Source organism: Macrobrachium rosenbergii, chromosome 48 (genome assembly GCF_040412425.1).
Source record: "Macrobrachium rosenbergii isolate ZJJX-2024 chromosome 48, ASM4041242v1, whole genome shotgun sequence".
Lineage (NCBI taxonomy): Eukaryota > Metazoa > Arthropoda > Malacostraca > Decapoda > Palaemonidae > Macrobrachium > Macrobrachium rosenbergii.
The window spans coordinates 3778423-3793001 of NC_089788.1; the positions used below are offsets into that span (position 1 = coordinate 3778423).

Below are 14579 nucleotides of genomic sequence, written 5' to 3' on the forward strand. Positions count from 1 at the left end.
CTGTCGCACTGGGCACACACACTTTCCACAATGTTCCTCACTGTTTTACACTGACACGAGTCTGCCTACTGTCTGCCACTCACGCCCGGGCGCTGGAAGCTCCTTTTATTCTATTCTCCCTGGAAGAGACGTCATCTATCTCGTCTTCCGATCTCCTGGATGCTGCATCTTCCCTTTTATTCTCCCTTCGTCGCCTCTCTCTCTCTCTCTCTCTCCAGGTCAGCATCAACAGACATTAAAATGAAATAATTTTCCTTTCTCTCTTCGTCTCCTTCTCCTCCTCCTCCTCCTCCTCCTCCTCCTCCTCCTCCTCCTCTCTTTGTGGGCTGACTGCTTATCGTTTAAGGTGATCTGGAAACGCCCGATAAGGTTGCGTTCTATTGTTTTCTTCCAGGGACTGGAATGCTGGAAGGAGCATTGTCGGCGTGTTCTGGACGTTTCTAGATTCTCTTTAAGGCAATGCTTGCCCAGTCGATTCCAGACTTTTAAGTAAACCTTTTTTTTAAATACCGATCTGGATTCCATTCGTCTGGAACTGGATTCCAGACGCCTATCCGCAAAAGACCTCTTCCCATTACTTCTTCCAGCGCAAAGAAAAAGGCCATTAGCTGTTCACACAAGGGAATGATGTTTACATAAAGCAGGATCAATGAGAGGTCTGAGAGGTCGTCGATATGGTTCATTGCATCTCTGGCTGACATTTTAATCTTCCAGCAACTATAAATATCAGATTGTTGTTCCCAGCATCCAGACGAACGACGAACTGCGGCCCTCAGAAGACAAACGATTTGTATACAGTTGATCTTCTAAATCCTGACGAAGGCGTTTTCCTTGGACGAAACTCAAGTCACAGATGCTATCGTTCTTTCACTGCAACAAGTCACAATACTCAAAATTACAAGATAACAAGGTCATAAATGTGGATAGTTAGTGGATAAGTTATCAATCTTATCATTAACTTTACTCATGCCAGCATTGGCTTTAAAATACACTTAACACTGGATGTCAGTTATCAGTTAATAAACATTTCTAAGTCTCTCAGTACTTATTTAAAAAACAGTTCATCACTTGGAGGGATTCTGGTGAGGTCTCCAGCTTGTATGTATATTTATCTAAAACTTTACTGAAACACACTGTCACAAAAAACATTTTTACTGTCACTTTTCCAAAACAGATGTGACTGCGCGGAATGTGCCTGACTGGAATGACAAGTGTATGAACATTAAAATAATCTAAAAGTAAGGGTGATCTCGATCAAGTCTTGAATAAAAAAAACTATCAATCCAGCCGGATGTCAGCAAAGCAAGAAGAAGTGGGGCATTTGTTCCTGGGCGCTGAAAAAACAATGAATTCCAGTCTCGCCATGACTTTATTGTAAGAAAAAATAATGAACTGGCTCGCTCAGTGAAATAAGAAAAAAAAAATGGAAAAAAATATGGATTCCATGGCAACAAAAAATTTACAAAAAAGAACGAGCTCTATCTGAACACATCACATGAGGACATGGAATAGGATCTTCTCCCTCCTCCACATCATAACAGGACATGGAATAGGATCTTTTCCTGCCTCCACATCATAACAGGACAAGAAACAGGATCTTCTCCCTCCTCCACATCATAAGAGGACAAGGAATAGGATCTTCTCCTGCCTCCACATCATAACAGGACAAGAAACAGGACTTTCTCCTTCCTCCACATCATGAAAGGACAAGGAATAGGATCTTCTCCTTCCTCCACATCATGAGAGGACAAGGAATAGGATCTTCTCCCCTCCTCCACATCATAATAGGACATGGAATAGGATCTTCTCCTTCCTCCACATCATAACAGGAAAAGGAATAGGATCTCCTCCTTCCTCCACATCATAAGAGGACAAGGAACATGATCTTCTCCTTCCTCCACATCATAAGAGGACAAAGAATAGGATCTTCTCCCTCCTCCTCGCCCCTGGAAGCGCACAAATGCCGGGCTTCTCCTCCTGAACGTCACAGTAGGAGCTAGGACGTCCTTACAGCCTCCTCGCTTTGCTGATCTTCTGGATGAAGGATGGTAAGGTTCTGGCGTTCTCGATCCGCGACGGAGGCAACGAAGCAGGATTGGAGGTGGCCAAGAGGTGTCTCACGAGTTCCCGGATGTTGCCTCCGTGGACTTCCCGCGCCTCCAAGGGGACATCTGCGGGGAGAGAAGAAGAGAAAACAACGTGAGGAATTATAAAAGGTACAGTGCAGCAAATACAGTTAAATGAATATAAATATAAATATATGACACAAACTAATAACAATACCCTTTACTTCTGCTCAAGGCCATATACTCGTATAGAGATAGATATGGTAGGTATGAATATGAATATGAATATGAACATAAACATAAATATAAATATACTACACAAACTAATAACAATATCTTTTAACTCTGCCCAAGACCATGTGTAGAGGCAGACAAGGAAGGTGCAAGAAAGTAAACAAAATTTAGATACACGAGACAAAAAGTGATAACAATGAATAGTTACACTAATAATAATAATAATAATAATAATAATAATAATAATAATAATAATAATAATAATAATAATAATAATAATAATAATAATAATAATAATAATAATAATATACTGAATGATTATCTACATTTTATGAGGCATGAAAAAATGATGCAACCACTATTCCATTAAACATTTACATTAAACATTTCCATGTATTGTGTGAGCCATACGAATTCAACATCGAGAGGGAAAAGTACAGGAATAAAGGGAAACCCGAAGTGAAAGAACTTCAAAAGTTGCCAAGTCGAATCGTTTCGCATCAGTAGGAAAGAGAAGTTTTAAGAATAACTCGTGGATTCCAGTCACACACACAACAACCGAGTATCTCACGGTAAAACACTGAGGTTTGGCTTGAAAATTTTGCTATGGGTAAGGTCATGCCAAAATGTTAACTTACATTGGAACATTTATCAAAAGCAAATACTAAAAGGAAAAAAAATACTGTTTAAAATTTTAGTTGAAATTCAAAGGGGATGCCTTTACGACAAGGGCCTGTCTCGCAGAATACTGAATGGAATGGAATATAAAGTTTAGGCCAAAGGCCAAGCACTAGGACCTACGAGGTCATTCAGCTCTGAAAAGGAAACTGACAGTAAAAAGGTTTGAAAGGTGTAACAGAAGGAAAACTTCGCAGTTGCACTATAAATCAATTGTTAGGAGAGGGTGGATAGCAAGATGGAAGAAAGACAATATGAATGGAGGTACAGTAAAAAGAATGAAAAGGGTTGCAGCTAGGGGCCGAAGGGACGCTGCAAAGAACCTTTAGTAATGCCTACAGTGCACCCCGTGAGGTGCACTGAGGCACTAGCCCCCTGTAGGGTGCAGAATACTGAAAACTCACAGTTATGATCCCAAGAGGTGTGGTTGCAAAGGCAATACATGTAGCCAAGAAAGTAACCCAGATATGCTGCTAAATCTCAGGGCCCGCCCGCTAATACTACTACTACTACTACTATTACCTTACTTATCTGGTCATCTTGAGAACAAAATATTTCCCACTTACAGAGAACTTTGCGGATGAAAGAAGGAGAAAAAAATCCAAAAATAATTCTTTGCAAAAAAAAAAAAAAAAATCAACATTACTTAAGTTTTACAGGACAAAAAGGAGTTGCCCATTTTCAACCATACACTTGCTCTATCATGATTTATAAGCTTAAGTTAGGTTTATACATTTCTAAGAATTTTATTAACCTGTAAACTACTCAACTCTATCTTTCCTTCTAAGTTACCACGAGAAAAATAGCCCGGAAGTCAGTGACCTCGAATTTCAAGCAGAGGTGACTGACTAATGAAGTCTTCAATGAAATTACTTCAAAACGACTATGTAGTCACTAAGTTACTAGTTTGAATAGGCACGAATATTTCGGGGCCCTAATTAAGTGCATTTAGTCAATAACCCTTTAATCGAAAAAGACCGATACTTTTTCAGCGCCAGACATAATGAAACGTCAATTGATCGATGAAACTAATGCAAAAAAAAAAAAAAAAAAATAAGTTCTCTTTATGTAAATCGTTACAATCTATCCTATCAAGAGCCCTAAAACAAGAAGCTCGAAAAACACGTAAAACCATAAAATAAAAACGAGTGTTTGAAATTTACACCTAAGTATTTGGACACATATCGAGAGCGAAGCAAAAAATCATTTATACATCATATCAGCAGGTAGAAGCAGGGGTTGGGTCGGGGGAGCAAGCATCAAAACAATGGACAACATTTTGGATGCTATATACCAAGGTTAAGCTCATTACAACAACTCTCTCTCTCTCTCTCTCTCTCTCTCTCTCTCTCTCTCTCTCTCTCCATAAAGATATATCCGGGCTGGGTACCTGTGGCAGACGAAGAGGAAGTCAACCATCCATGAAATATATGCAAAGAAACCCCTTGTTTTCTTTAAGAAGAACCGAAGAGTCGGCGGTTTTAGATGAATGTTTAAGAGCACGGGTGGGGGAAGAGGGGGGAGGGGGAAGAGGTGAGGGGAGAATGGGGGTGGGGAGGAGAAGAGACGGGCAGGGGAATGGGAGAAACGAAAGCGTCTTGATATTAAATCAGCACTGATTTGTAGTTTGCGCACATTACTGTGGCATCATTTGGGTACGGGGCAATGGATGACTATCATTCTGGAATTAATGGCTACCCGGTGGCTGCTGATAAGGTCTGCGCTCTCCACATACATCAAAACTGGTACGATCGGGCTACCTGGTCCAAAAGGTCAAACATCAGAGTTATGGGGTATTACGGGGGACCTAAGTCATTCATGAATGTATGGAAAATCAGGTCCCCGAGTGATAAAAGATCGTTTGGGCTTTTGGCAGTGTAATAAACCTGAAAATATACTGTCGGTATACTCGACTTCCTTGGAAATTATGTAAGGGTGGGGTTTTGAAAAACGCACTCACACACATAAATATACACATAATATATATAATATATATATATAATATATATATATATATATATATATATATATATATATATATATATATATATATATATATATATATATATAGATATAGATAGATAGATAGATAGATAGATAGATAGATAGATAGATAGATAGATAGATAGATAGATAAATAGATAGATAGATAGATAGATAGATAGATAGATATCTCCGGGTATTAGAAAAATACTAAATTTCACAAGAAACTTTCTATTTTGCTAGATGCAAACCTTTTATAAAGGCGTATTCCAGCTCCCGCCGGACATCATAATCCTTTACAAGAGGCGATGCTTTGCATTCTCGTTGGAAAAGATATCACAGCTGACTTTTAAAAATAGCCAAAGGTTACAATAATGATAAAAGAACCACGAATCTCTACGGTAACGGAAGACTGACGAGTCTATGGCCATGCTATGGGCAACCCGGGCGGGATTCTCCACAATATGAACGACAAGTAATCTATGTAACAGCGCCAAAATAACAGATATTACTGACTTATCAATATTGGTGAGGGGCTTCTCTGGCAGCTCTGCACGCCATATTTAATCATAACATGAGAGATGCATTAATTTTCCAACGTATAATTCAGAAAACCAATATGTTTTCGGCTAAGGTGGTACTTGTTTTTAATGAATAATGGCAATAATAAAGTGCGGGATAAGCGGTGATTTCAACGTCGTAGTATAAAGTGAGCCGAATGCTGTGGTTTATCTTTACAGAAAACCAATATACATGGAATATAGTGAAAACAAATATTTAAATGATTTGACAAAACAGTACGTGATACCAATGTAATATAAAACTGTGCATGATTATAGCAATGACAATTCTCACCCAAAAATGTTAGATTATATTGCAGGTACTCGAGCCAAACCTCTCATCCCCCTCCCTCCCCGAAGCCCAAATTAACAGGAAAAGAATTCCGATCTCGCCAAGCGTTTCACACAGGTACCACATTTACCTGCTGATTAGTGAGTGCAAATTATAGATCCACTTATTTGAATTAATACTTATAATGAACCCCCAAAAAAACTCTTTCATAAAGATGAACCTTTTAATAATTCTAGCACCGCACAAACGAAAGAGCATAAAAAACGTATCAAGGAAATGCATCTTATTAAGACAGGTCCCACTGACATCGAGCATCTTATTAAGCCAGGTCCCACTGACATCGAGCGTTTTGAACAGGTCGTGAGATCCCGAGAAAACATCTGCCCAACCCGTGAACGTGGTTTAAACAAACAACTTGTACTTACATTAAAAAAAAAAAACTTAAGCCCACTATCATGAACTTGAAGACAACGATTACGTGTCAACTACCAATTTGTCCCACTTCTGAAGGCAAGGGGGAATCGGGGAAAAGAGTTGGGAAAAGTCTGTATGTAACGTGCAGCAATTATCACCCGGATGATGACAGACAGAATGCGTTTCAAGGGAATAACTTTTAGTTTTCTGAAAAGAAAACTATTGTGCCGGCTTTGTCTGTCTGTCCGCCCTCAGATCTTAAAAACTACTGAGGCTAGAGGGTTGCAAATTGGTACGCTGATCATCCACAACCCAATCATTAAACATACCAAATTGCAGCCCTCTAGCCTCAGTAGTTTTCATTTTACTTAAGGTTCAAGTTAACCATAATCGTGCATCTGGCAACGATATAGGACAGGCCACCAACGGGCCGTGGTTAAAGTTTCATGGGCCGCGGCTCATAGAGCATTATACCGAGACCACCGAAAGATAGATCTATTTTCGGTGGCCTTGATTATACGCTGTACCGGACACTCGACTGCGCCGAAGAAACTTCGGCGCATTTTTACTTGTTTCTTATCTGCCACACTTTCAAGGGATAAGTTATATGGGTGATTTTTAACTACCCGAGAATAACCACAGTACGATTCTTTGGCAGATATAAAAGAAACCGCGTTTGACCAAAACCGGACCCAAACACCGGTGCAAGGAAGACAATCTTGACAATCGACTTGAAAAACTATATTTCTTTTCTTGAGTGTTGACGATTTTCACTGAATTCTGTTTTAACTCTTTCGAATTTAACTACTCCTATAAATTTATACAAAACTTTTCTTTCTTTAACACTGCACTTTCAATTTACAGGAATATAGTTAAAGAAAAAAGTTAAGTATGTCTTAGTTTAACCAGACCACTGAGCTGATTAACAGCTCTGCTAGGGCTGGCCCGAAGGATTAGACTTATTTTACGTGGCTAAGAACCAACTGGTTACCTAGCAATGGACCTACAGCTAATTGTGGAATCCGAACCACATTATACTGAGAAATGAATTTCTGTCACCAGAAATAAATTCCTCTAATTCTTCGTTGGCCGGCCGGAGAATAGAACGCGGGCTAGGCAGGGTGCTAGCCGAGAACGGTACCGACCCGTCCAACGAGGAACTTACAGGAATATAGTGAATTGTGATATAACCCCATAATACAATTCTAAACTATGGGATGTTACTGTGCACAGAAGAAGGCATCGTAACACTCTCAGTACACTTATATACACAGACAAACATCACTTTACGCATAAACATTGAAATTCATAATCATAATTATCCACAGATCCTTCTGTACCTTGCAAGATCCTTGTCCCCTCATTCTTCTATAAGAATCCTCGAAACGAGTGAGGAGGAGGAAGGTTTAGGGGGGGAGGGGAGGGGAAGGATACAGGAGGGAGTGGTGAGAAGCCACGAGAGAGAGAGGAGGTGAGGGAGGAAAGAGAAGGAACTAAAAGGAGGAGGAACTCCTCCTCGAGGACCAGCCGGGCGCATCGACGCATGGCCTTCGAGATAGCATCTCCCTTGCCTGCTACAATTAACTAATGTTTAGTCTTCTCGCCTGTCTCATCCTTCCATTCCTGCCTTTATTCTCTCTCTCTCTCTCTCTCTCTCTCTCTCTCTCTCTCTCTCTCTCTCTCTCTCTCTCGTACACATTTGCCATTTATATACTGTATGTCATATATACGTACATATGTATATGTATGTATATATGTAATTATATATATATATATATATATATATATATATATATATATATATATACATACCAAGTATTATATTCTCTTCTGTTACTTTTCCCAAATTATCCAGAAAAATGGACCTTGGAGTTTGTCCAAAATCTTTAGTATCAACCCTGAAAACTAAATTATTGTAGGAAACATACAAACGTGACAAGCCATACTACTATAATGCTACTCCAGCAGCCTTCTCCCAAGCGGGAAGGTGTGTGTGTATTTACATATACACACAAACTTCACACACACATCTATATACATACATATATATGCATATGTATGTATATAAGTGTATATAGTTGTGTGTATTTTTTACATTCAAGCAGACTGAACAGGCACACAACAATGAACAGAGAGAGAGAGAGAGAGAGAGAGAGAGAGAGAGAGAGAGAGAGAGAGAGAGAGAGAGGAGGTAAACCAGCCAACCGTACATGACTGCACTTACGCTGGACACCGTGTTCTGCTTGAGTGTACAGATGGGACGCTGGAAGTGTTCTTTTGGGGAGAGGCTCACAACCTACACTTCACTTTCAGCACTGGGCACTTCGAAAGTTCACTTCAACACTCACTGCTCAGAGTTCCGTGAGAGAGAGAGAGAGAGAGAGAGAGAGAGAGAGAGAGAGAGAGAGAGAGAGAGAGTTAAGTTCCAGGATTGGTCAGAGTTTTTTTTAAGTTTTAGCAAGATATTTTTAATTTTTTCTTTCCAGGTTTTTGCGAGGGTTGGATTTTGATCGAGGTTCCTCTTATGCGCTGGATCTTTCAGGCTTATCGCCTCGCTGAGAGAGAGAGAGAGAGAGAGAGAGAGAGAGAGAGAGAGAGAGAGAGAGAGAGAGAGAGAGAGAGGAGACGTTCAGATTTGGTCTAAATCCTTTTTCATTTTAAATTAAAGGTTGAATGTCTGCCGGGCTTATCCTGATTTTGGATGACTTTCTGCATCTCTCTCTCTCTCTTATATATATATCTATATATATATATATATATATATATATATATATATATATATATATATATATATATATATATATAGTATATATATATATATATATATATATATATATATATATATATATCACACACAGAGGAATCAGCTTGAGGACTGGGATTGGAATAGATCTTTTCCAGCCTCATTATTGAGAGAGAGAGAGAGAGAGAGAGAGAGAGAGAGAGAGAGAGAGAGAGAGAGAGAGCATTTTTCTGACGTCTTCAAACCTTGTCCCCACCGGCCCACGTATCCAGAACCCTTATCTCTTAATTAATCAGGTATGTTAATTAAGTTAGGGGGACAGGTGATGACCCAGCAAAATACAACCATAATTAATTATAGTCATCTACCCCTTATCTAACGATCGCCTTCGGATCTAACCACTACCCTGCCTTGGGTATGTCCCGCTCGCGGTGTGTTCGCCGATAAACACATAATCGGCCATAACATTATGCTAACAGCCTTCAATATTCAGTACTTAGGGTCAGGCGAGGCGTTTCTTCTATCATCGCGCCGTCCAGAGACTCGAGGGAGGAGGAATGGGTTCTGCTCATGGCAAGATTCTTGGAGCTAGGAGGAGTAAGCTCTGTTCATGAAAAGATTCTTGGAGCTAAATGTAATGGGCTCTACTCATGGCAAGATTCCTGGAGCTAAGAGAAATGGTCTCTGCTCATGGCAAAGTCCTTGGAGCTAAGAGGAATTGGCTCTGCTCATGGCAAGATCCTTGGAGCTAAGAGGAATCGGCTCTGCTCATGGCAAGCTTCTTGGAGCTGGGAGGAATGGGCTCTGCTCACGGAAAGGTTCTTGGAGCGAAGAGAAATGGGCTCCGCTCATGGCAAGATTCTTGGAGCTAAGATGTTCTTGGAGTTAAGAGAAATGGGCTCTGCTCATGGCAAGGTTCTTGGAGCTAAGAAAAATGGGCTCTACTCATGGCAAGATTCTTGGAGGTAGGAGGAATGGGCTCTGCTCATGGCAAGATTCTTGGAGCTAGGAGGTTCTTGGAGTTAAGAGAAATGGGCTCCGCTTATGGCAAGATTCTTGGAGCTAAGAGAGTTAAGAGAAATGGGCTCTGCTCTGGCAAAGTTCTTGGCTAAGAGAAATTCTTGGCAAGATTCTTGGAGGTAGGAGGAATGGGATCTACTCATGGCAAGATTCTTGGAGGTTCAAGTTAAGGAATGCTCATGACAAGATTCTTGAGCTAAGATGTTCTTGGAGTTAAGAGCAAGTTCAAGATTCTTGGAGCTAAGAGGAAGCTCACAGCAAGATTCTTGGAGCTAGGAGGAATGGGCTCTGCTCATGGCAAGATTCTTGGAGCTAGGAGGAATGTGCTCTGCTCATGGCAAAATTCTCGGAGCTAGGAGGAATGGGCTCTGGTCACGGAGCATAATTATCCGATTTTCCTTCGAAAATTCGTTATCGCTTTGATCGGAGCATTTCTTTCGAGGACCATGTGACTCCAGCGTTCTTTCCTTCCACGTTTTAGTTGAAGGATTCGAGACTTTCAATATAAACGGCACACGAATTTTTCACGAAAATATTATTATTATTATTATTATTATTATTATTATTATTATTATTATTATTATTATTATTATTATTATTATTTTCCAAACGAACACACTACTGGTGCAACCAAAAAGGACCATGAGATTCTCCAAGAAAAAATTGTTATTATTATTATTATTATTATTATTATTATTATTATTATTATTATTATTATTATTATTATTATTATTATTATTCGAAAGAAACAAGCATTAAATGCCTTCATAAATCACCAGAAAACAAATAAATAAACAGTGATGAATTATGCTGAAATACATTTCTAGACATCGAATTTCAATTGACATTATGAAAACAGTATCCGCTCTCATTAACTGCTTTTCCAACAATTCTGTTGGAACGGAGATACAAATAGACGGTAAAACGAGACAAATGACCGAAAATTCAACAACATGGAAGAATTAAGTCCACTAATTGAATTCTGATATCAATATGAACTCGTAATTTCATCTGCTTCATCCTTTTATTCCAGAATGTTGAAAGATATAAGTTGCACGAGAGAAAATGAGTTTTAATATAAATTTAAATCATAGATTACATTTAAATCTAAAACAGATAAAGAGGGTCTACTCTTAATAACTGCACTGAAGAATTGTTCATTAACAATAAATGTTACTGAACAATTCTTCAATGTTCAATTCAGTAACCGAACTTGAATATCAATTTGAGATGGACATAATATTTTTACTTTGAAAATGGAGAGAAAACATCAATATTTGTGCTGGGCATAATGTTTTTACCTTTTTTTTTTCTCTAGAAAGTTCAAAATATAAGAGAGAGAGAGAGAGAGAGAGAGAGAGAGAGAGAGAGAGAGAGAGAGAGAGAGAGAAACGCTTGCCACTCCTTGCTAAATAGACATTGCAGATTGCGATCAGCCAATGGCCGGACGCCGCTCGCCTCGTCAACATGCATCGTCTCCTACCAGAAACTGTCCTCACCGTAATATCGTTTTCAAATCTCCCACCGGGGAACATAACTCTCAGGTTGAGGGGCCATTCATAAAACGGCTTTTAACTATTCTGTCCGCAATCGGCAGATAGGAGGAACCAATTTTTTTTCCTCTCCTCAGATTATGAACGGCGTGGAGTGCATTCTTAAGAGGAGTCTTTCCTCATCATCATATCTATAAAACAATCAACAAGACAAATGAAGCGAGCCCTATCTTGCTTGCGGTGTGGTTTAACTTCAAGAGAATATTCGCTTACAGCTGCCATGGTCTTTCGATATATATATATATATATATATATATATATATATATATATATATATATATATATATATATATATACATACATACATATATATATATATATATATATATATATATATATATATATATATATATATATATATATATATATATATATATATATATATATATATACATATAAATATATATATATATAATATATATAGATAATATATATATATATATATAGAGAGAGAGAGAGATAGAGAGAGAGAGAGAGAGAGAGAGAGAGAGAGGATGCCTGTGTGTGTGTCACTTTTACTTAAAGCCTAGCAAAAATATACAACTTCGGCACAAAAAAATATATATAATTTTTCTTCCATGCAATAAAACGGCTTATTTTATAAACTTCGATTAGAAGGTTGTCATTGTTGATGGCCAAAATTGATGCATAACGACCAGTATGCCATCACCTTTAATAAAAAAAAACTATTTATATCATGATCTAAGACATACGGCCAAACATTTCGTGTTCTCAATTACTAAAAATCCGAAAAATGCTGAATGATCATGGGTGTCCAATTTACTACTTGGCAATCAACACCAGGAAATCATGAACTCTCGAGAAAGGTATAAGAAGATAAACTGCCGTGAAAGTATTGAAACGATCAATGTTTCCCCCTTCCCCAATCAGACATACTGCCTACGTCAGCATTATAGGCATAAGACATGATAAAATAAATTTAAACCATTACCATGACTGACACGGTGCTTGAAATATAATTGCTGCCATCAGTCTGGGTTCTGTGAAAGACAGAACCTGTTTACTGAGCTTAGTAATGTCTGACTGTACTGGTTAAGAAAAGGATGCCTACACAAAAAATGACTGAAAGCATCTGATTTCACCAGAGTTAAGCACGCAAATGATTTCATATACAATCTTATAAATGCCTACAAATAAATAATGAGAAGTTTTTCCTCTACAAATGTTGAGGAAAAACTTCTCATTATCTATAGCTAAATAATAAAAAAATACTCGATTTCTTGTTTTTTTCTGTATTTGATTCTGCGGCTGAAAATCCTTATGGGCAGATTCAGCAGACCATACAGTGTTACGGGCTGCTCTAGGAGCAAGAGCCCGTGCTGGTACAAGGCCAGCTAAATCTGAAACAACGACCATAAATCCAAGAAGGTTCCAAAGGGGAATCAGCCTGAACACAAAGACACAAGTTATAGCAAAAGGTGATAAATAAAAAAAATTAATATAATTACCCTAGACATACATAATCATTTCTATCATTGTCAAAAGTAACAATGATCAATGACACTATCAATATCACGACTCCATCACCACTACTACAATGATTTGGCATCCCCACATCCTCGAATGAGCTCGACAGGCGCAGTAATGAGGTCATTATCTCGATAACGAGATTCCAATAGTCTAGCAGTGGTAATTAAGCTATCCAGCGTCGCAAAAATGCTCTCTCTATCTATCTACTCCGAGGACTCGCTGGACCTCTTCCGTGAATTCCGTCGACCATATAAAGGGCAGAAATTCCTGGCCGAATCAGCTCGATCAACATCTGGCTGCTAATCAGATGCATCCTTTCTTTTCTGGGCAATGGGGCATTATACCAAGATTCCTCTACGTGTTCCACTGCTGATTTATCTTTACTTTACTTGTTCGCTAGCTTTACTTGCTTTCTATTTGCGGTTTGCTTTACTTTTTGTGGTCTTGGTTCTGTTTTTGACTTGTTTTGAATAAGGGGATTTTTATATATTTTTATATATGAAAGCCTGCTTAACGAGGTAATTGCCTTTTTTTGCTTGTCCCATATGAACGCCATTAATAATAATAATAATAATAATAATAATAATAATAATAATAATAATAATAATAATAATAATAACAAAACAACAACAACAACAATAATAATCATAATAATAATAATTAAAAAATACTCATAGTAGCATGAGTCTTAAAATGGAGAAGCAAATCCAAATAATAATAATAATAATAATAATAATAATAATAATAATAATAATAATAATAATAATAATACGAATCAGCATTTATTTATTTACCTGTATTCTACCTGTTTCTATTCTATTCACTATTTTATTTATCATCAGAATTTTAGGGATTAACAACATGTACAGTACAACCCACAACGAATACACCATTAAAAAAACATAAAAAATTAATTTTTTCCTTTATCACATTATTAATGAACTGACTTCTGATACCACAATTCCACCGAATCAATTTCCTACGCCAGGACGATCGCCCAACGTAACATTCCGATGAAGGGATCGGCGAATCAACCTCATCACATGCGCAGGATTCCTCCTCAAACGACGGAGCTGCCAATGTAAGCAACTTCCTTTTGCAGTTACGTTGTATATGCAGGTATTAGGGAGGGTATGTCTACGGAATCTCACCGATTAGAAAATAAAATACTTGTGTGTCTCTCTCTCTCTCTCTCTCTCTCTCTCTCTCTCTCTCTCTCTCTCTCTCTCGTTTGCTTTTGGTCATTATATCCGTTCATCAAGTTGTGTCATAAATTGGTTATCTGATGCCTTCAGAATGTTGTATTGTTTTATCAGTTAGACTACAGTCGCTGTTGTACAAATCGGGTTGCCGTAACCATGCAGTCATTTGGTTTTAATCTAATTCCTCTCTTATTCTTTAGATTACAATGATATATCGTTCTTATGCACCAGCATCCCAGGATAGGTAGCAGGAGGTCTCAGCTTAAGATAGGCAAAGTTCATTTATCATCTACGAGGAATAAGCATTAAAAAATACTAAGGCCCAAAATAGATCCTAAGGTAA

At 38.2% G+C, this 14579-nt stretch overlaps 1 protein-coding gene across 2 annotated transcripts in view; it reads right to left on the reverse strand.

Moving 5' to 3' along the window:
* Positions 1–263: 263 nt before the first annotated feature.
* LOC136831186 (uncharacterized) overlaps positions 264–14579 on the reverse strand; it is a 189796-nt gene continuing 175480 nt past the window's right edge. For both annotated transcript variants that reach the window (XM_067091166.1, XM_067091167.1), the window contains exon 4: positions 264–2171. In XM_067091166.1, coding sequence (XP_066947267.1) covers positions 2008–2171 — 164 coding nt within the window. In that variant the 3' untranslated portion in view covers positions 264–2007. The remainder of the gene's footprint in view (positions 2172–14579) is intronic.